At 43.8% G+C, this 23,086-nt stretch overlaps 1 protein-coding gene across 3 annotated transcripts in view; it reads left to right on the top strand.

The window, feature by feature from the left end:
* Pde7b (phosphodiesterase 7B) overlaps positions 1 to 20,602 on the top strand; it is a 314,676-nt gene extending 294,074 nt beyond the window's left edge. For all 3 annotated transcript variants that reach the window (XM_075947938.1, XM_075947946.1, XM_075947929.1), the window contains 4 exons: positions 4,880 to 5,024; positions 7,558 to 7,654; positions 10,698 to 10,778; positions 16,990 to 20,602. In XM_075947938.1, coding sequence (XP_075804053.1) covers positions 4,880 to 5,024; positions 7,558 to 7,654; positions 10,698 to 10,778; positions 16,990 to 17,204 — 538 coding nt within the window. In that variant the 3' untranslated portion in view covers positions 17,205 to 20,602. The remainder of the gene's footprint in view (positions 1 to 4,879; positions 5,025 to 7,557; positions 7,655 to 10,697; positions 10,779 to 16,989) is intronic.
* The last annotated feature ends 2,484 nt before the right edge of the window (positions 20,603 to 23,086 follow it).

Consider the following 23,086-nt stretch of genomic DNA (forward strand, 5'->3'; position numbering starts at 1 on the left):
GCAATAAAGATAAGTCACGTTCTCCAGGGCAAGCTGGGGGCCCCTGTGTCAGTAGCAGGGAACCAGCTGCTGGGATGTCTGTCCTCCCTTGAGAATCCAGCAGGAGATTCAGCATCAGGTGCTGCAAGCCAGAAACGGGAATCTCCCCGGGCACTGGGAAAGGAGTTCAGAGGGTCTAAAACCTAAAGTCCGGGGAAAGGGGAACAGAGAGCGCTCAGCTTTCACACTCTTCAGCCACAAGGCTCGGCTCTGCCAAATTCCTGTCCCTTATGTTAGCAAAACCGTCCTCCCGTTTAGATACAAAGAATAAATATTTGTCAAGAAAGAACATAGGAATTTGCAAGCTAGATTAAGGACCCATCCATTACTGTGTGCTTTGTCATTGCCAATCTCCAGGGAAAGTGGGAGTTAGAAACGCTTGGTTCCGTGTAACTCATGCCTATATTTGTAGCACTGTGGAAGCTGAGGCAGGAAAACCACTGTGAGTCTAAGGCTACAAAGCTCAGAGGGTAAGAGCACTGGCTGCTCTTCCAGAGGTCCTGAGTTCAATTCCCAGTACCCACATGGTGGCTCACAGCCATCTGTAATGAGATTTGGTGCCTTCCTCTGGCCTGCAAGCTTCCTCTTGCACATGCAAGCAGAACACTGCATACATAATAAATGAATTAAAAAAAAACTCCACTCCAAATACATATATATATATATATATATATATATATATATATATATTGTTCTATTTAAATGAATTTGTTGACCGAATTGACCTTAGCCATTTTATTTAATTTATTTATTACTTATTTACTTATTTTGGTCATTGATTTGTTTAATGTCTTTTTCTTTCTTCTTGTCTTTTTTTTTCTTCCCAAGATAGGGTTTCTCTTTGTAGCCTTGCTGTCAGAACTCTCTCTGTAGACCTGGCTGGCCTTGAACTCAGAGATCCTCCTGCCTCTGCTTCCCAAGCACTGGAATTAAAGGTGTGCGCTACCACGCCCAGCTGTCTTTTGAATTTTAAGCAGAAAAATATTCATTTTCATAGTCCGCTGTTTGTCAGACCTGAGAGAATCATCTTCCTCATTTTCCTCATGGCCCCAACTTAGTCAATACACTGTTTTACAAACCACCACTAATTCTGATCTCTTTCATGAAAATGTGCAGGACCCAAAGGAATTAGGTGAGTTGTGAGTGTCGGAAGAGCCTGTGGGAGCTAGCGGTCCAGGTCAGGGTGGTGTGGATGCCACAGGACTGGTGTAACAGGCTTTCTCGGCCACGAGCCACCAAATCATGACCTGGAGACGTAATCAGCTATGTATGCTCAACCCTATCTTAGGCTTGTCCCACCAGCTCTTATAACTTAATTTAACCTGTTTCTCTTCATTTACTTTTTGCCTCAGGGATTTTTGACCTTTCTTTCATTCTGCATGCTTCTTCCATGTCTGGCTGGCCTGCAGTACCTGGCTGGCTGGCTGCGGGTGTCTTTCTCTTTCTCCTTATTCTCTGTTCCCCAGAGTCTAGACTTCTTCTCCTGCTTATTCTTTCTGCCCACCAGCTCCTCCTATCCCTATACTGTCTTGGCTGTTCAGCTTTTTATTAGACCAATCAGATGCCTTCGGCAAGCAAGGTAAAACAAATACAACACATCTTTACGTAGTTAAGCAAATGCAGCATTAACAAATGTGACACACCATTACAAAGTTAAAGTAATATTCCACAGCAGACAGGTCCTATGCCCTGGGCTGAGTGATGTGGGCCATAGGGCAGGCAGCATATCTGGGCTTGTAAGCTTTTTTCCTGGACCTCTGACACTATTTCACACAGCTCTGGAATGTTCCGCTTACAGAAGGAACTGAACTCTTGATAACTTTTTAACCCTCTGGAAATAAAACCAGGCCAAAAGGAAAGAGAAAAGAGAAGAAGTATGGAGGGCAGGAAAAGAATAAAGAATATAATGAGGGGTCAGGCAGTGGTGGCGCATGTCTTTAATCTCAGCACTCAGGAGGCAGAAGCAGGTGGATCTCTGTGAGTTTGAGCCAGCCTGGGGTCTACAAAGCTAGTTCCAGGATGGATTCCAAAGCTACAGAGAAATGCTGTTTTGAAAATCAAAACAAAACAAACAAACGAACAACAAAAAGAATATAATGGGGGGAAAGTGGGAAGGAAGGCACAAAGGACCCATATGGCCAGCCTTTTGACAAAACAGCCCCACCAGTCCTTGCTCTGCAGTTAGGGTCCTCAGACCCCTCCTCACACTTATCATTGCTATGAAAATGTCACTTATTTCAGCACCACGGTGTCTTTGTGAGACACTGTGTTATCAAATGTTGCCTCTGGAAGACTAATTATTACATAATAATAATTGTGAACAAGCTTCACCAAGAAAGTTATATTCATCTTTATTAGTTTTTCTACCCTCAAGGAAGGACTTTAGAGTTATCTTCCTGACCTTTGAAAGCCAGATATGTTAAATGCAGAAACAAAGGAAAGCTGAGAAAAGTACTCATTAGAACCATAATGAAGTTGTCATGTCTGAAGAACAAAGCAGCAGACAGAATACGAACAGGTTCATGTAGTTCAAAGAAGAAAAACAAGTGTACTGGTGACCCCATTTGTGAGAAATAGTCACCGGTAACCTAGCAGCTGTTTCCTTTCAGTATTTTTCAGTATGATCATATTTTAACAAGATGCAAGACATTTGCGCAGGTTTTGTTCTTTTGTTTTGGGGTTTGGTTTGGTTTGGTTTTTATGTATGTGTCTGCTTGTCTGTATGTACCCATATACATTCAGGTCCCCTTGGGGGCCAGAAGATGATGTACTAACTGGAGCTGGAGTTACAGGCACTTGTGAACCATCCAGCGTGGGCGCTAGGAGCCAAACTCAGATCCTCTGCTAGAGCAGTAAGGGTGTTTTACCTGTGAGCTTTCTCCATCCCTTTTTCTTAGATTGCTTTAAGACAGGAGCTCACTTTCTAGCCCAGGCTGACTCAAACTCATATTGGTTCTCTTGCCTCCGTCTCTCAAGTGATGAGATCACAGGCATTGGACACCACATCAGGCTTCTAGTTTCCACCCTAATGGTGATTGTTTACTGGAAGTACGGAAGCATGGTTATTGGGCATTTTGGATAATAGTCAAAAACTAGAAGCAACTGAAGTGACCATCAAAAATGGGTAGACACATTAAAGTATATTGTTATAATGGAATTCAATATAATAGTGAAAATTATGTACTAGAGCTTACCTGTCAAAAAGGATGAATTTCAAAACATAATTTCAAGTCAAAAAGACATGAGCCAAACATAGTGGCATAATGCATAATAGTGGCATACCAGCATTTGGGGCATGGAGGCAGAAATACCATAAGTTCAAGGTCAGCCTCCCTACATAATAAGTTAAGGCCTTACCTGGACTATATGAAACCCTGTCTCAAAACAGCAACAGAGGTAACATGCTCTAATCAATGACCCTACACCAATGTACATACTGGAAGCACCAACTGGATTCAAGTTAACCAAAAAAAAGGGCATGAACCTGAAAAAGAGGTAGATCAGGGTGAAGGACCTGAGAAGAGATGAAGAGGAAGGACTAGGGAGGATTTGGTGAAAACACATTGTACACATGTATGAAATTCTCAAAGAATAAAAAATATGGTTAAAGAAATAAATGGTACAAAGACTACCCACCAAAGGCGGTGAAGGCAAGCTATATTACTATATACTACATATATAGTATATACCATATAACAAAGTCTGAAAGTGGCTAAAATTAAATCATTTTATTAAACATGAATGATGGAACCAGTAGAAGAAGAAGAAGAAAGCAAAGAGCAAGGAGGTGGTTACAGCAGGCTTGCTGGAGAAGGAGGGAGTGGAAGAGGCAGTGGAATGGCCTAGGACACTGGCAATGGTCTTTGACTGGGTGGTGATGACTAAGTCACCTTGACCCATTAATCGGCACAGCCATTCTCTCTGCACCCTGCTTCAACACTGCCCATTTCTAAAGGTGAACTTTAAATAGTTACCACCCCGTCCTTCCTTCTCCTGATCGGCTTCAACACGAGAAACAAAGATTTAACCTGCACTGTTTTTTGTAAAATGTCCCATTTCTCCTGTGCTGTTTGTATGCTCAGGTGTCTCTTGTCTGTTGGTTTGCAATGGTGTCTTAATGACCCAGATTTGCCTTTAAGTTCTGCTGTCTCTTTCTGGCCTGTCTGTTTTGTGTTATTACTGACTCATTCCATCCCACAGTACCATCATCATTACATCTTCCTAATTATGATCGTTAGGCTGGGAAAGATGGCTCATTGGTTAGTAGCACTTACCGCTCTTCCAGAGGACAGGAGTTCAGTGCCTGGCACCCACATCAAGCAACTCACAACCTTTAGTAACCAGGGAATCTAATGCCCTCTTCTGGTCACTATGGGTATTGTCATGCAAGATAATAGACATAGAAGCACACCCCTACACATAATAACAGATAGACATAAATATTTTTAAACATTAAAACTATTGCTGCCACCTTTCCTTTCTCTATGAACATCTTAATGTTTTAGCTACTTTGAACTTTCAAAAGGCACGAGCCAAACATTTGTGATTTTTCTAAGTCTTTTATGTCCCCCTTAACGCATGCCTTTCTTTTACTCTTTCCACTCTTCTTCCCCCATGGCATCCGTGGGAATGTGGAATGAACACGTTTGAGTTTCTCTGTGCAGCTCTGACACACCCCCTGTGCAAGGACAGAAGGCTCACTCTCAGGCTGTGAGGGACCGGGGTGCTGTGTGATAAATAAATAAATAAAATGGCAAGCCGCGTGATGATGAGACACTCAGTCATCCGAGTGGGACTGGCCTTGTGAGTGTGTGTTTCTCTTTTGTTCTTGTGGCTGCAGACAGGATATTGAACAGCAGCTGGGCTCCCTGATCTTGGCCACCGACATCAACAGACAGAATGAGTTTCTCACCCGCTTGAAAGCCCACCTCCACAATAAAGACTTGAGACTGGAGAATGTACAAGACAGACACTTTATGCTTCAGGTAAGCAACAGAAGCCGTCAGCCTGGCCAAGTGAAAACACTTGGGGTTGCAATCGATGGTTTTAGCACGTTTTGAGGAGGCGCTCTAATGCGTGGGGAAGTTGGAGTCGTGACCTACTTTATTAAAAGCTTGGAAAGAGATGCAGCTGCTAAGTGTTTTCCAAGCACAAGCAAAAGCAAGGTTTCAGAAAGTAGATGGAAAAAAATCTCATTTTTCCTTGCTTGGTAACTGTCTCATCACAAAGTAACCTTGATGGAAGACTGCACGTATCAGTAAGTGTATAACCCTCGGGCTTGGTTGCTTTTGACTACCGTAAAGAGATGCCAATGGCCAAGGAAACTTCGGGAAGAAAACATGTCATGAGAGGTTTGATTACTATTTCAAAGGGTGAGTCTGTGACAATTGTGGCAGGGAGCCTGGCAATGTGCATAAGCATGGTGCTGGAACAGTCGCTGAGGGCTTACATGTTGGGACGACAACAGCGAGGCAGAGAGAGAGAGAAGAGAGCCAATTGGGAATGGCCAAAAGCCCATCCCCAGTGACACACTTCCTCCACCAAAGCCACACCTCCTAATCCTTCCCAAGCAATTCCACCATTGGAAACCCAGCACTCAGATATATGAGCCTATGGGGGCCATTCTCATTTAAACCACCACAGCCTTGTATAGATAGTTCCTGCTATACAAAAAGGAAAAAACAGTGCTGGGAGTCACATCCCAAATGGGCAGCCTTGACCAAGAATGCCACAGCAAGAGCTCTACCCTGAGCTACCCATGTTCTGTGTCTTGACAGAAAGTTAATCAGTGTGACACCTATGCCATGGAAGGACTGCTTCTGTCATCTGAGAGGATATTATGCAAATCACAGTGCCACCAAACCCTGAAATCAAGCCCTTAGCTTTCCTTCACCCGAGGCCTGGCCAGATTGGCCTTGCCTTCTTTTTTCTATACCTAAGCTCTTGCTCAGGAGACGTTTATGGCTTTTCAGATATAAACATATACATCGAATTGAATCAAATAGTTGAATTGGATCAAGCCCAATCCTTTCTGCTTTACTCCATGGCAAGAAGCCATTTATGATGCAAGAAGGGAGACATATTGGACCTCAGAACTAGAAGTTTGACCCAATATCCATATCAGAGCCTCCTTCTGCTTTCTCTCGTCTTCCTGTTCTTTTGACATAGATGAATGCAAGCCTGGATGTGGACCCTGGCTTACCTAGACAGACCAACTACAACCAGAGACTGGACCATATTCATTTATCCCAGGCCTTTCACGTGTCGCTACCCAGAGTACTCCATCCATACCAGGAAATGCCCTGCTTCCAGCTGTAGGAATAGACCCTCACACGTACTTCTCTTTTTTATTCTAATAGATTTGCCTTTATTTTTTCCTTGTTTTTATTGAACTATATATTTTCCTCCCCCCTCCCCACCCCACTTCTTTCTAAACTAGTATTTGCTTACCTAAATGCTCAAAGATTAGTACCCTACTGCCAAAGATGAGCCAGGGGTTGACTCAGACCAACTTGTAACTGAAATATTTGGCTCCGCATTGCAAAAGAAAGTCATGCTAACTCAACAGAATCTTTAAAATCCTTAAAAGGACCTCTGCCCCTTACCTATGCCAACACATGCACTGAGGCCCCTGCTGACCAAAGAAAACAACTGGGTTTATGGCTTAGTGTCATCCAAGGCTCTCCCAGACCCAACACTCCGGTCCATTCTGATATAAGGAACTGGGTCACAGCAATGAGCATTGCTAGTGAGCAGGTCTCCTGGCAGCCGTCACTTAGTCGCTAGTCAGGAGAACCCACATGCCTGGGACTTCAAGGTGACTCCTCTAGGATCATCACTACAGACAAACCTGAGAGGCACCTCAGATCCAGAGCCATGTACGGCAGCCCAAGAAGCCCTGACTTAGCCAGGCAAACACAAGACTCCTGGGTTTAGCATGATGTAGTACTTTGGCTGGCAGGCTGAGCTTACTTACACTAACAGACATGTAAGCGCAAACACAATTTAAGAGATGTATGGAGATGTCCACATAAGAGTGACTTCCAGATGATTGTACTTGAGTCTGGCCAGATCCCTGCAACAACCTGCCACAGAGGACTGGGACAACAGATGGAACCAGACCAGGGCTTTCATTGGCCTGCCCACCTGCCCCCCAAGTCTTCTCCAGGAAGCTCTGTACCCTTAGACAGAGACTCACCTCCCTTGCTGCTATAAAATGGGAGCTCTGATGAAGGATTTTATGCAGTTGTGGATAACAGTTGTTTCCTGAGAAGGAACTTTACAAAATTCTGGGAAGGCCTTCTGTAAACAGGGTCTTGGAACCCAAGACAGACAGGCAGACCTCCTGGGCCCTTTGGCTTAGGGGTACATTTGCACCTGAGAAGGCATGCTGGGAAGGCGCTCTATAAACACGAGCTTGGTACCGCGAGACAGACAGGCAGGCCTCACAGGCCCTTAGGACTGGGGTACATTTGAAGAAGCCCTCTGACTTTCTCTCCCTGCCCTGTCCTTTCTTAGATCGCCTTGAAGTGTGCTGACATTTGCAATCCGTGTCGAATCTGGGAGATGAGCAAACAGTGGAGTGAAAGGGTCTGTGAAGAATTCTACAGGCAAGGTTAGTAGATCCCACAGCTGAGGAGTTCTTTCCCCTTCTCACTTTGAACAATGATCCGAGTAAAACAGGAACGGCTAGTCTGTCATGACATTTTCTCTTTCATTAACTCTGATTATCCTAACCTTTTTCTGTAACTCTCTTGTGAACCATCCAACCCTTTCATGGGGAACAGAAGTTTAAATAAATATCACTGACTACAATGAAAGCAGGTAATAACAAGATACAATGCAATGAATGAAAGCAAGATCCGCACACACAGTTATACACATACATATATACATGTATGTATGTATGATAGCCAGTTCAGTTTTTGCCCTGACCTTCGTTTTAATGAGCTGAGTACAGTCTAAAGGCTAAGCACTGTTTGGAGGTCAAGGTCTTCCATCCTGAGAGAAGGATTTGGAGCATTTTGTACGCCTTTTTTTCAGGTTCTTAAAGTTTCCAATGAAATAGCTCAAAGTTAGCCAAGAATTGAACTAAATCATTTGAATATAGTTTCAACAATAACAAATGCGAATATTTCTGTGAAAAGACAAATGGCCCTAAGGTAGGGCATAATTTTTCAAAGATCGCCTGCCTTCAGAAGGCAGGCAGTAAATTAGCAGGCAGAATCCCGACGTTGGGTGGGATGTAGACGTTTAAACACAGCCTTGTTTCTTCAGGCTGGGTTTCAACATTCAGGATGTTTGTTCGGGCATCAGCAGTGCCCTCATGCTAGTGACAGGATCAGGTTTAAGAGGCTGGGAACAAATAAAGCTTAAAGTGTCCCACATACCAGCTCCTCGGGGAGGTCGAACAGCAACCGTGAGCCTTTTGGAAAAATGTCCACTGAGAGATGTGTCAACGGCATCGTGATGGTTCTGAAGACGGAAGACAAAGGAGGGATGAGTTCACACGGGGCCAGAAGGGTTTGCTCACTGACACTCTGGGAGCAAAAGTGCTCGTGGAACTCTTATGACAAGCGTCCAGCATGAGTCATTGGAAGTTCAAAACTCAGTTCTAGTTGACCGAGACGTAGAGTCTCTGCTGAGGTCAGAACATAAAGGAGCACAGTGAAGCTGGAGCAGAGAGCTTTCAGAGTAAGCAGGCTGTGACTCACGGTGTGATGCATAAACTATTGAAACAGCAGCGGGGGAGGAGGCGGGGGCTACAGTGTTGAACATCGAGGTTCCCCTCTGCCCCACGTGCTGCGGTTGGTGTCAGTTGGGATTCAACCCTTTAACTTGCTCATCTGACACTTTACTCAGATGCTAAGCAACTTGGGGCAAGGGTCATACCACTTGGGCAGACATGGAGTTCCAAATCAAAGCTGTTGACTAAGGGGAACTCACGGCACCAAGCAATAAGGTGACCTATAGTATTTCTAGGCAAAAACTAGCCCTAGTTAGATCTGTGTATGCAGCGCAATAATATGGAATAATATGGAACGGCCTGGAATTCTTGTCTCTGCCATCACTACAGAGGACCTTTCACACATGCTGGATATCCCATGGCAGACAAAGGAACTGAGTACAGACCAGCACATAGCCAGATCCAGCTACCAGCCTTGTCGTCCAGTAGAATTTCTGTTTGTTTTGAGAATGCTGCATTCTGCTCACCCAAATAATCTTCAATCCATATCGAATATTCTTTTAACTTTATAGTTTCCATCATCTTAACTGATCCCATTCTGGATTTCAATGAGGGGTTTGAACTCATGCCAACTCATCTCACCCTGCCCCTGGCAGTCAGCCTTCTATCGACAGTTCTAGATGGTTGTCTCTTTTGCTGTTGCTGTCACCGTGTTGTTGTTGTTGTTGTTTTGAGATGGAGTCTTGATATATAATAGAGGTTGATTTCCAAATCACAACCCATTTGCCTCGGGTTCTAGAATGTGGGTGTTGTGAGCATGGGCCACTGTGCCCAGGTAGGACAAACATCATGGCTATAACATATCGTTAAACAAAGAAAATTCCTTTAAATTCAGGTTTCAGACACAGGGGAGAGGAAAATGGTAGCCTATGAATTAGGAAAATGTCAGATCCTCAGAAGGACAAACATTAAGAAGGTAGAATTTCTTTACATAAGTTGTGAAAATGGATTGAGATCTCCACAATTAACCTAGTCTTTCAAAAAGGTTTTATTGAGCATCCACCTCTAGCTTTGTCTAATTGTCAGTAAAATTTACTTTTATATAAATAATTCCACATAGGGGATGTTACAGTAGCCAAAAAGGAATATAGCTGGTTTACAGTGTAGCATTACCTCCCAAATGCTAATCAGCAACATTTCTGGAGAAGAGAGACTGTTTGCTTTTTCTTTTTCTACCTTGTGCATTGGTTAGTAGAATTCCCGAAGAATACAAGTGTTTCATACTTGTCTGTTGAGTAAGAGAAGGACTAAACCAACCTCACGGAAAGACATGCAATACAACGGTAGAGACCTATCATGGAAGGCCCACTGCTGACAAGGGTGGGACTCAGCTAGGTTTTGAAGGCCAGGCGCTGCGCTCCACTTTCTAATAAGCTATCTCTGAGGCTTATGTGGTAAGCTAAATTTTAATTAGTTATCATGTAAAAAGAAATTAAAATTTTAGTTCCTAGTGTGGTGGACACACTTCAAGGAGTTCCCAGAATGGACTAGGCAGAAAGCGTTTCCATCTATGAAAATGGTGAGGGCTCCTGCCACCAAGCCTGACAATGCAAGTTCGAGCCCCACCCTTGACATGGTGAAGAAGAGAGTCTCTGCCTAATGGTTGTGCCCACCTTCTCCACTCATGCATCATGCACGCACACACACACACACACACACACACAGAGAGAGAGAGAGAGAGAGAGAGAGAGAGAGAGAGAGAGAGAGAGAGAGAGAGAGAAGATACTACTCAAATGAGCCATTGTTAGCGATCATTGATGCCCTTGGTTTTTACCTTTTTTAGACAAGCTCCAAGAGCCAGTGATCCTAAAGGGTTCATGGTGATTCCAAGGGAAGAAACAGTAGCCCCCAGAATAAGTTCCTCCAACATCCTATGAATCTGAATTGCCATGTGTTTCTTCTTTCTTCTTAGGTGACCTTGAGCAGAAATTTGAACTGGAAATCAGTCCTCTTTGTAATCAACAGAAAGACTCAATCCCTAGCATACAAATCGGTGAGTTAGAATCTGTTTGTTTTTTTTTAATGAATAGCTTTGCACCTCTACCAGGAGTCACAAAATGATAAAAAATAATCATAACGACAACAACCACGACAGCACAGCCTTCCGGAGATCTAAATAGCTGGACCAAGCAAAGACTTTTATCATGACTGATCTTTTAGATAATCCTCAGTTGAGAAATTAGAACAATTAAGGTATGGATTTGTTACAGACCCTTAACTAACTTAATACTAAGTTATAGTATTACTTTGTGATTTAGGATAGAAATCAAGAGAAGCCCTATAGTACATACCTATAATCCAAGCACTTGGGATGATGAACTATTAAGATCATAAATTCAAATCCAGTATAGACTAGTAGCAAATTCAAAGCCAGACTGAGCTGCATAGTAAAACCCAGTCTAAAAAGCCAAGAGCTCAGAAGGTGACCCAGAAGTATAATAGCAATTGCATGCAATGTGCAAGGCCCTGAACCCCTCCCTAGCACTACAAAAAGAACAGAATCTATTGGCTGGAGCAATGGCTTGGTAGGTAAAGTGTTTGCTAGGCAAACTCCAGACTCACCAAGAGATCCTGTGTCAAAAGATACGGAGGAGTGGGTGGGGGAAATGGCTCTGTCAGTATGCCTGCCTCACAGGTACACAAGCATGAAGACCTAAGTTCAGATCCTCAGAACCTACATAAGAAGCTAGGCACAGACGCCAGCAAATGATCCCCGAAGCTCATTGGTCAGCCATCCTAGATGAATTAATGAGCTTCAGGTTGGGTAAGAGACCCTGTCTTAAAAAAAAAATGGATAAATTGTTCAGGAGTGAAGAGCATGTGACTGCCCTTGCAGAGGACCCGAGTTTGGTTGTTAGCATCCATGTCCAGTGTCTCCCAACCACCTCTGTGGGCACATGCACTCATGTGTTAAAGCCCAGATACAGACACACACACACATACAGGTAAATTAAAATAAAACATATTTTTAATTTTTTAAGAATAATTTAAAAAATAAAGGCGAAGGGCAATCTTGGAGAAACACCCAATTTACCTCTGGCTTCCACACACATACACACACACACACATATGCACAAATATGCACATGCATGTGTAAATGTACATGCGCATATATGTATACACATATATGCACACATATTTGCACATGCACAAAATATACACTTGTAAGCACATGTATACATGCATATATACATGCACACATATGCACACAAATACGCACATGCATCCACACAAATGCAAACACAAGCACACACGTGCACATAAATGCAAAACACACGTACAGGCATTCATATGCATGAGAACACATGTGCACTTGCAAACACACACATGTATACACAAAAACAATAGTAATAAAAGAGAGAGCAGCTGATAAAGACACCCATCTTTGACTTCTGGCTTCCAACTGCATGCACAGATACCTCTGTACCCACATGCACATATGCAACCACATGCACATGAGAACACACCACACATACAAAGAATAGACTCTAGCCATTCAAAGTCTCTTCAGGGTCCCCTTCCCATGTAAGGCCTGAGATCCTAGAGCCCTGCTGTCCCCTTGTGGCCAGATGTCAGCATTTCCTCTCTCTCTAAAACTTATTTCAGTCATGTTCTCACAGAACTGTACTCCCTTTCAAGTGTCAATTGTGGTAATCTGTTCAAGTATGTTCACATTGCATGCAGAATGATTATTGCTTTATCTAATCTCATTGCACATAAGATCCTCACGCAGATCAAGTGGGCAAAATTTTACTTTCCTCACTTTTACTGAAGGAAATATTTTTGCTCTACATCTTAAATCCCTAATTCCATCTCTGTGTAAAGCTAGCCTTTCTTCTGGGAGTACTTCCGTCAAAGCCAAACAAAACATTAACTCTTTTCCTTAACAAACTGCATCCTTGGCATCTAGCAGTTTGCAGCTTTGCACCTTTTCCCACAGACTCCACAGAGGCCTTCGCATCCATAGGGTTGCAAGTCTCCAAGCTCAGTGCCTTGGCATTGGGAATGGGGCATCTGCGAAGATCACCTGAAGAAGAAGAAAGTGAGAGCATGGAGGAAGGCAGAGAGAGAGGGAGGGAGGGAGGGAGGGAGGGAGAGAGAGAGAGAGAGAGAGAGAGAGAGAGAGAGAGAGAGGGAGAGGGAGAGGGAGAGGGAGAGAGAGAGAGAGAGAACACCAAGAGCAAAGGGCAACTCAGAAACAAACAACAGAGACACAGCCTCAACTTTCTTGAGTCCAGCCCTGCTTTGTGCTTTAGTTAGGAGGTTTTAGAGGTATGATTCCTAATTCTGAAACTCCCTTTATTAAACTCTGGATAGAAAGACTCTTGCCAGGTTACTGTTTATAACACATAGAGTCATGCATTTCCCAAGTAAAAACCTTTACACTATTAAGCATACAGCCTAGATCTGGAGGACAGGTCTGATTTCAGAGGTCTGTCCTGCTATTGTCATGAGAACACACGTACATGTATTTTGTCTCATCGTATGCCCTGGTTTTCAGCCTAGTAATATGTGGTTGCCATAGATACCGCCTCTAAAATGGAATGGGTATTGAATGAAAGGGGAACTCCTAGGGCTACTGCGTCAGAATAGCAAGAAAGAGAAAGGGAAGATGAGTATAAAACAACACTCCATTCCTAAATCTCTCCCTGCTACACATCTGCCAGCTCTGGCAGGTTCAGGTCGGAAAGTGTGACAAGGTAAGTCAGGCTCAATTGGGAAAATGATGAAGAGATAAAGGGGCAAATGGATGTTGCAAGCTCTGGTCCATACCCACATACTCCTTTCTCCACGAAATCCTATACAATGTAGCTATTTTTCTGTCTTGCCCCCCCCACTTAAATGTCTGTTCTCATATTCTTGTTGTTGTTGTTGTTGTTTATGGCTATTGTGTTGACTAATAGAAAAGAAACTTATAGTTATCTTTAGTTTTGTTAATTCCATACATGTATGCAATGAAATATGATCATATCTACCCCTTATCTTTCCCTCAATAGCCCCCCATCATACACATACCAACTTCATATATATTTTTATGACCCAAGTTCAAATAGAGCTGCCCATATGTGCATGGATGTGGAACCACTCACTAGAGCCTGGGAAACCCAGTGGTTATATCCTTAATAAAAAATGATTCTCCCTGTCCCAGTAACTATCCACTGCCAAAAGCAACTCAGTATGAGTAGGGCCTAAAGATCCTCTACCCCATCTCTGCACAGATTTTTACCTGACTTGACTTTGTATAGGTCTTGTGTGGGTATTCACGGCTGCTGAGTTTATAATTTGTGGCAGCCAAGTCATGGCCAAAGGATGGTATCTCCCAGCATCTCCCAGCAACCTCCCATTCCCTGAGTCTTACATTCATTTTGTCTCCTATCCCACAATGCTCTCTGGGCCTTTGGGGATGAGAGGGTGGGATAATGAGATATCTCTCTCATTTAATATTGAATACTCAGTCTCTCACTCTTGGCACTCTGACTAATTGCATCTTCCTCCGCCAACTGCTATCCACTGCAGAAGGAAGCTTCTCTCACCAAGGTCGTGAGCAGCCCAGACCTAAGGGGATAAACACAAATATTTAGAAGACAATTTGATGCATGGACATTTAACAACGCAATATGTTCTACCCTAGGGCCTGTGGCCTCTGTAGCCATGAGCTTTTGATTAGGATTGCAATGCCAGACAAGAAATTCTTTCCTGTGGAACAGGTCTCAAATCCAATCAGAAAGCAGTTAGTTAACTCGTAACATTCATGCCACGGGTGTGCTGGAAGGCACAGCTTGTCGGGCAGGTCAACATCGCAGCACACGGGGACAAGCACTGTGTTAAAAGACATCGGTCTCCTCTCTCCAAAGCTGCATGCTTAATACCTTCTGGTACACTGAAAGCTGGCCATCAAGGAGGAAGTTTCCGAGTTAGTTTAAGATTTCTCTATATCCTCCATCCAAACTGTGTGGTATCTTCAGCAATAGAGTCTAACCATATACTTGTGGTGGGTAACCTGGGCAATGGCAATAACCTACAGGGTTTCAGAGACCCCCCCGGGTCATAGGTCAGTAGTCCATGCCTTGTAGTGTAATTTTCATTTAATAACCCATGTCTTCGGAGAGAGGCAGTGCCCACCCATGCAGGGCCATTCCATTCAAACTCTCTCTCCCTTTCTGAAAGTTGTATTTTGAAATTAGACTGTTCATAAACGGGTTTCCATGAGGCTTTTTCATACACCATTTGGTTCTGGTTAAGCCATCCACTATCCCCTTTTGTTACCCCATCTCCCCAGGAGAGAGCTCAGTGGTGAAAGTGTGTAAAGAGCAATCTCTACCTCTCTCTCTCTCCCATCCCGACCTAAAATGATACATTCCCGAGTGTGAGTCTTAGGGTTGACTTTCTACGGAAGTAGTTCACATCTGCCCAAAAGGAAGGAGCACTTTCCTCCCCTTCTCCCACACTTCTTCACTCCTCTCCTCCCTCCATCATTTTTAAAAGATAGGAAATCAAACTCATCTCTGATTTGTAGAATCTATAGGAAGACAAAAAGAAAAAAAAGGTTTCCTTCAACCTGCCATATAAAGCCACCATCCCTCCCTACCCTGCCCACCACACCAGAAGATACAGTAAGCAGCAACTGAGGGGGCAGCCCCTCGAGCCCTTCTGATGCTTACTCCAACTTTAAAATCACTTTCCTAGCTAGAGTAAAAAGCCTTCACAGAACACCAGCACAAATCAGCGGTAATTCCACGGTAACGTCACAGATCAGAGGTAATTCCACGGTAGCGGCAGGGGGGAAATGAGTTGAATGTTTTTTTTAATGTTAGAACTATAACTGTTCTACTTAGGAGGCATCACTTTCTAAAATTCATACTTTGACTTTGAGAAGGCTATCATTTTCCAGTTTTTTTCAAAAAAAAGTCAGATATCTAAATTCAAGAGTAACAAGTACTTGTAGTTCACGTACTTATTAAATATAAAGTGTTAGTTGCTGGAAAAATTATTACACACAAAAACATTTGCCATTTTCTTCATGTTTCCATCTCAGTGAAGTACAATCAAACCTAAATAAATCCAAGTTTATGGTAATTCCAAATATTCCACACTATACAGAAAGTTATCTTTGTTTAAGAGATCATGCTTAATGTGGAAAACACATTAAGAATAAGACAGGATTAGACCACGATGAGTGTTTGATGATGAAAAGAACAGAAACTTTATCTGGACATGAGTGTAGAATCCGGTATCCTCAGCACTCTGGAGATAGAGACGGCAGGGTCGAGATGAGTTAAGACCAGCCAAGGCCGCATATGAGACCCTGTCGGGCAGGGGCTTTGACGGAGCTAGGAAGTCTAACATCAAACAGTCGTCCGCATTCACTAAAGCAGGGTGGTTTTTTGCAGCTAGAACTCTCTATCAAAGGGGCTGGGCATATGCCCGTTGTAGAGCATTTACCTCGCATGTGCCAAGTTGTGGGTTTAATCCTAGCTAGCACTGCTTTTTTTAAAAAAAGTCTGCATTGACAATGAATGTTTATAGCTGGGCGTGCCAGCACATACCTATAATCTCAACATCCCAGAGCCTAGGCTATATAGAGACACCTTGTCTCAAAAAAAAAAAAATTAAAATAAAATAAAAACAAAACACCACACAGACTGGTGTCATTGAAGGCAAGACAATGCGATAAAAATAATAATCTCAAAAGAAGTATCCCACTAGGTAATCAGAGTGAATTATGACCAAATCCCTAGGGTCCTCAGCCATTTATTTTCTCCCCTCTCTGCCTGTCTTCCCTGGTTCCACACACTTTTCTCTGTCTCTCTGTCTCTCTCTGTCTCTGTCTCTCTCTGTCTCTGTCTGTCTTTCTCTCTGTCTGTCTCTCTCTCTGTCCCTCTCTCTGTCTCTCTGTCTCTCTCTCTGTCTCTGTCTCTCTGTCTCTCTCTCTGTCTCTCTCTCTGTCTCTCTGTCTGTCTCTCTCTCTGTCTCTCTCTGTCTCTCTCTCTCTGTCTCTCTCTCTGTCTCTCTCTCTGTCTCTCTCTCTGTCTCTCTCTCTCTCTCTCTCTCTCTCTCTCTCTCCCCAAATAAAAACAGTTAGACCGTATCTTGTTCGCCCACCTGTCCCTTGCAGAGTGCCCTGTGCGCATCTGTTGTGTTTGTGAAGGAGGTGGGTCTGATCCCCCGTGTGGTGACCTCGCGTGTGACCTTGCATGTTGCAGGTTTTATGACTTACATCGTGGAGCCGCTCTTCCGGGAGTGGGCCCGGTTCACCGGGAACAGCACCCTGTCGGAGAACATGCTAAGCCATCTGGCTCACAACAAAGCCCAGTGGAAGAGCCTGCTGTCCAAGCAGCACAGACGCAGGGGCAGCGGCCAGGACTCCGCAGCCCCCACATCTGAGACCCTGGAGCAGACGGAAGGTGCCACGCCCTAAGACAGCCCAGTCTGCAGGAGCAAGGCCATCTGACGGCCTTCGCCACAAACCCACCACTCTGGGCTTCGAATGCCACCCGCCTGCCACTTACCGCCTCCCTTCGTTGATCCAAGTGTACAGAAGCCATTGTCACCTCAGCATTAGCTGCCGAAATAAGCGGCTTCGTCCTGTCCCTGGAGCTGATCCTGGGGCTGCTGCCCCAACCGAAAAGACCAGGAGTAAGGAAGAGGTGCTTCTGCCATGTCCCGCTCTGGCCCTTGGTCACACTGGCAGCAGCTCCTACGTCCAGAGCATTTTAGGGTTCGCCATCAGACCGCTGACCTGCATGACAACACCAGCAAACTTGGAACTGCAAGACTGGTCTTCGTGCCAGAGCACAAACGAGAGTGTGAGAGAAAGTATCTTCTATTTTAATAATAATTATTATTATAAAATAATAATGAATCTTTTTAACTTTTCTATTTCATGCACCAGGCAATGGGTCTAAATCTTTGGACTAAGATTACTCAGTGTACCCAAACCTGAAGAGGGGGTTCATTGTTTTGCTATTGACTCTTTGCCACTTTTAGTCAGAGATTTGGCATCTTTGCGATTTACGAAACCCCGTGTTTCCCTTCCCGGCTGGTAGCAGGTGCTGTACAGTTCATTCCTTTGCACCTCCGGCCCATCTATCTTTTACGGATTCAGTGACCTGTTTATATTCACACGTGTACACTTTCTGTAAATACCAAACGCTACTGATTCCCATGCCAAAATACACGAGTATTATGGGATTGCTACCTGTATAAACAATGGCACTGTGAACAGAATACTGTTAGTTTTAATACAAGAGAATGCATTTGTAAATATGGTATAGAGTTTATTAATATACTGTTGTTCGCAGATAAAGGCCTTAACTTTAAACATCTTCCCTCTTCCCAAAGCTGCCCAACTCAATCTTTAGGGACGTCTTTCTGAACTGCCTGCCCCCAGTCACCATCTCTCTGCTCTCCTGCTAAGGTCACAAGCCGAAACTGAGTATCGTCTTGGAGGGGACTTTTTAGGGGGGAAACTTCTCATGCATTCCTCTTGAGGCCGTAGTTTTGAATCTATGGCACCAAGTATGGTTTCCTCAGAATAATCACAGCCTTTATGCAAGATGGAGGTGGCTTTCCAGTGCAGCAGTCCTGCACGCTGTTTTAACAAGCCCGCCGATAAGCTTGTGTGTATGTGACTCCTGCTAGAGAACGCGGGGTGCATCAACCTCCCAGGAGACACAGCAGGTCTCAGCAGCCTCCTATGACCCTGCCATCTAACCATCAGGGAACTCCCGGCTCCCGTGCCGCACATTGTCTATTACGGCTACAATACCAAAGTCTCTTTGGTCCGTGGTTGGTTGGTGTGCACTTCTTTGGTGTTGATAGTAACTGGAGATTACCTTTTTTTTTTTCTATAGCTTCATGTGAACAACTGCCCAACTCTTTAGCTGAATTGAACATTATTTAAGGAAAGAAGCTATTTCAGTTTTATTAGAGACTTTACCCCCTCACAGGTCTTTGTGGTTCACTAGGCTGTAACCAGCAGAGTCAGCTGGGGATGCGGTTGCCACTCTTCTGAAGCCCTTGGCTGTAAAATCGAGTGCTTCGGCATCCTTACTCAGGCAAACTCTGCACGTTGAGCCTTTTCTCTATGAGTTCTAGCATAGATAATGTTTGATGGGAGCTACCAGTGCCCCCTTTCTCTTTACTGAACATGGAGCGGGAACATGTCGGCCGTGATGAAGCCACTTCTCAAGCTGATAGAGACAGCTAGCTAGCTCTCATTTCCAATGTGCAACTGATGTGGGTCTGTTTCTCCTGACAATACAAGAGAAATGTGAAGAGCTTGACTGGCCTGGAATATGTTCTTACAGAAAGATTGGAACTTGCAGATTTAAGGTTTTGGAGGGAATTGGAACTTTGGATATATTTTTCATTGAAGTAGGCAAGGTTGTCAGAAGGAGCACTAAGAAAGGTATGAAGGACTTAGGAAATGGGTGGAGGATGCTTTGAAATTCCTGAGATGGGTGAGAAGGGAGATCGAGGAAACTTAACACTAACTTTTGTTTTCTGTAGCAGCTGTGAACTGACTTACGTTTCTTTATTGCTATGGTATTCTGAGGGTCTGAGCTTAAGCAAGGCCTCGGACAAGATGGATGGATGGATGGATGGATGGATGGATGGATGGATGGATGGATGGATTCCTGCTTCAAACCCTCCCTTGGGAAAGTGGGGCTGTAGTAGTCTGGTTTTATATATGTGAGATCATATAAAAAAATCAATTGCTCAGGATGACAAAATAAAATCAGTAAAGAAAGCATTGTTTTTAGCCAGTGAAATCTCTCCCTGGAGTTAAGGAAGTAGAGTTTGCTTACATTATGATTATATTGTGAGTTAATTAGGACGGGGCATTCTTAGTAGTTATAGGGGAAGGGTTTTCACATTACAGCTGAGTCCTAAATAGGAGTTAACAAATAAAACTACCAAATAGTCAATGGTTCTAAGACACAAATCTAATGAAAATCAGCAGTAAAGGGGGGCGTGCCGCATACATGGATGCACCTTCCTTTTTCTGCTGTCTACAAACTTGAGCTCCACGTTTGTGGGCAAAAATTGACGGTGAAAACTCTTGCTTTTCCTGCCTGCTAATGGCTCTCAGAAGAATTTAATACTAGCTGTCCAAGTATTAGTGGAGACACGGCTCTTGATTTGTTGATTCGTGTATCACTACAGCTTTGAAGTCTCAACCTGTGAGTCCACCTAGCTCATGTTTAATTCCTTCGTTGCTTGGAAATGAAGGCCTCAAAGAACTGTTTTAGCAAGCCAAAGTCAAGATCTCAGAGAGATAAAGAGAGAGAGAGAGAGAGAGGGAGAGAGAGAGAGAGAGAGAGAGAGAGAGAGAGAGAGAGAGAGAGAATACATCACTGTCGGGCATGATAATCAGAGCCTACTTTTCTTTGCGTTCATTGAATAAACAGTCAGACCTGATACGTGAAACCCTGCCAACCCATAGTTCCCTGTTAGGTTGAGTAAAACCTAGCATTTTTCTGTCTCCCCCCACCGCTTACAACGTCCCACAAAGGGCCTTGGAGCACATCCGCAACCCCGTCTTCAGATAGCCCTCCCTCTAAAACACAGCTTGGTGACCTTTTGTGTTGAATCAGATATCCTCACTGACTTCGATGTGGTTATGAGCTTGTATCTCACTGTATTCCTCATGCCTTGTTCTTTTAAGAGCCCATAAAATTGTGTCATCTTGTGTACACATGTAAAGTTTAAAAAAAAAACAACTTGTGAGTTTTGCTCAAAATGTGACCGAAATATTTATTGGCATGTCTATCCAGATGAACACTTAAAAATAAAGATCGTTTCTTTAAACTATCACAGTATAAAAATATCCTGCTTCTCCCCTGATTGGCACATCACCAGTCTACTAAATGGGAATGGTCTTGTTAGGCAATGTTCAAAGTGCACGGTGGTAAACATGGTCTGTGCAACTCCTTCCTCCAGGGCTGCAGAAACGTCTGGAAAGAGACATCACTTACATTCATCTAGCACCAAGTGAGGGAAACAGGCCACAGTTAGGTTCTACGTTTTGCCAGAATCCTCCATTTTTCTGACTCACATTTCTCAGGCACACATATGAATGAGGATTAAAAACTACCATTAAATAGTCTCCATTCCCATCTTATTAAGATTGCTCTTCAGAATCCCACTGATTGCTGAATGTCTCCCCATATGAAAGCTAGGCTACTTTTCAATCGTGGATGCCTACAGCATAGTCAAGACCAAAAGAGAGAGCACAGTGACATCCCAAGTGAAGGTCAGACATGACCTGGGCAAGCCCAGAACTCCGGCTGAAGTTGTCAAGTGGTTGAAACCTGTAAGCAACTAACGTGTGATTCAGTCCTGGCTGAGGAGCCGCCACACACCTGAAGCTGTGTGGCATATCGTGGTCTGAAAAGACTGCGTCCTTCCAGTAGGATCTGACTGATGTCAAAGAGTCGTGTTACCAGTGACTGCTTCTTTTTTGTTTATTTTGGTCACTCTCTTTTTGGTTGCTTTGGAGATGGGGGTCTCACTCTGTAGACCTGTCTAGTCTCAAACGCAGAAATCCACCTGTTCTCTCTCCTGAGTGAAAGCTGGATTAAAGGCATGTGCGTGGATGTCCAGCCAGGGGATGCTTCTTAAAGAATCAGTGTCAGGCCTATGACAGGGCAGATCAACCAAAGAGACCTCCTAGAGTGCAAACACTGGAGAAAAATAGGCTTTGGGGACAGAAACAAGTTCCAGTCTCAGTGTGATGAATAATAGTCATTCCAACGTGTAAAGCATGGGATAAATTTGGACTAGCTGAACATAGCGGACAATGAGGAAGAATGGGAACTCAAGAACAATCACAGTGGGTTTTTGATCCTACTGCACGTACTGGCTTTGGGGGGAGCCTAGGCAGTTTGGATGCTCACCTTACGAGACCTGGATAGAGGTGGGCGGTCCTTGGGCTTCCCACAGGTCAGGGAACCCTGATTGCTCTTCGAGCAGATGAGGGAGGGTGACTTGATTGGGGGAGGGGGAGGGAAATGGGAGGCGGTGGCGGGGAGGAGGCAGAAATCCTTAATAAATAAATAAATTTTAAAAAAACCAAAAAAAAAATAGTCACTCCAAAATTGTGTCCAGACCATAAGACTTTTCCTAATTCTGCCGTGGCAATTAAAAGAGAGTGCAGCCGGATGGTGGTGGTGCACGCCTTTAATCCCAGCACTCAGGAGGCAGAGGCAGGCAGATTTCTGTGAGTTCAAGGCCAGCCTGGTGTACAGAGCAAGTTCTAGGACAGTCTCCAAAGCTACAGAGAAACCCTTTTTCGAAAGAGAGAAAGAGACAGGGAGAGAGAGAGAGAGAGAGAGAGATTGGAGAGATTGCATACGGGAACTTATTGCAAATTCTGTACCAACTACAGCCTGCTTTTATGGGTAGGTACTTCCACAGATTCTAGAAAAAAAAAGGCAAGTATATATTTGTAGTTTTTCACCTCAGAACAAAAGCATAATCATTGACCCCCACTGTGTATGACTATGCTCCCAACATCCCAATACTTGCTGGTGATGGCTCTGGACTCCTATGTCAGGCCGTGAAATTTCAGAAAGCTTTTTTATGAGAGCCACAGAAACATCCATGGCTTGCACCTCTTAAGAAGCAAGAATTTCATACCACTCACATGTATTGAAACATATTCCTAGATATCACCTCTCATCTTTCCTATAGCAATACACAAAGCAGAACCACCTCTTAACATCTCAGCAAAGAGAAGATTCCTGCTTCCAGGGAAATGCCATGCACAATCAACTGTTTGAGTAATGACTAAATAAGGAACTTCTTGGCCACAAAGCAGGCTATAATAGGGCTTTTTGTTTTCAATTAAGCCAGAGAGATAGGGGGTGGAATTAAGTTTAAGCTGACATGGATGGAAGATTATCACCTTCATTATCAAAGCAAATGATGTGTCATTGATTCAATTACCCAAAGTGCTTCGAATTCTGGTATTGTGGGTGCTGGTTTGATCTTCAGTGTTTCTCCCTTCTAGGGAAGTATGCTGTAGAGTGTTAAAAGTGTGGGATCTAAAATCAGACTAGAATTCAGATGTTTCGTTATCCTCGCTGTTTACATCTATGCAGATAACAATCTCTCTAAGCTCTGTCTCCTCATGTATAAAATGATGATAACACCTGCTTTCTGAGGCAGTTGTAAGTTCCAAATTAAATATTGTCCATGGAGATGAAGCCTGGTTTCCAAATGAAAAGGGGGCTAGATAAAGTCTGGGTCCGGAGGAGGTACTGGAGTTCAGTGGAGCCTTTGAAGGATAGGAAT

The sequence above is a fragment of the Microtus pennsylvanicus genome, chromosome 1 (assembly GCF_037038515.1).
Source record: "Microtus pennsylvanicus isolate mMicPen1 chromosome 1, mMicPen1.hap1, whole genome shotgun sequence".
Lineage (NCBI taxonomy): Eukaryota > Metazoa > Chordata > Mammalia > Rodentia > Cricetidae > Microtus > Microtus pennsylvanicus.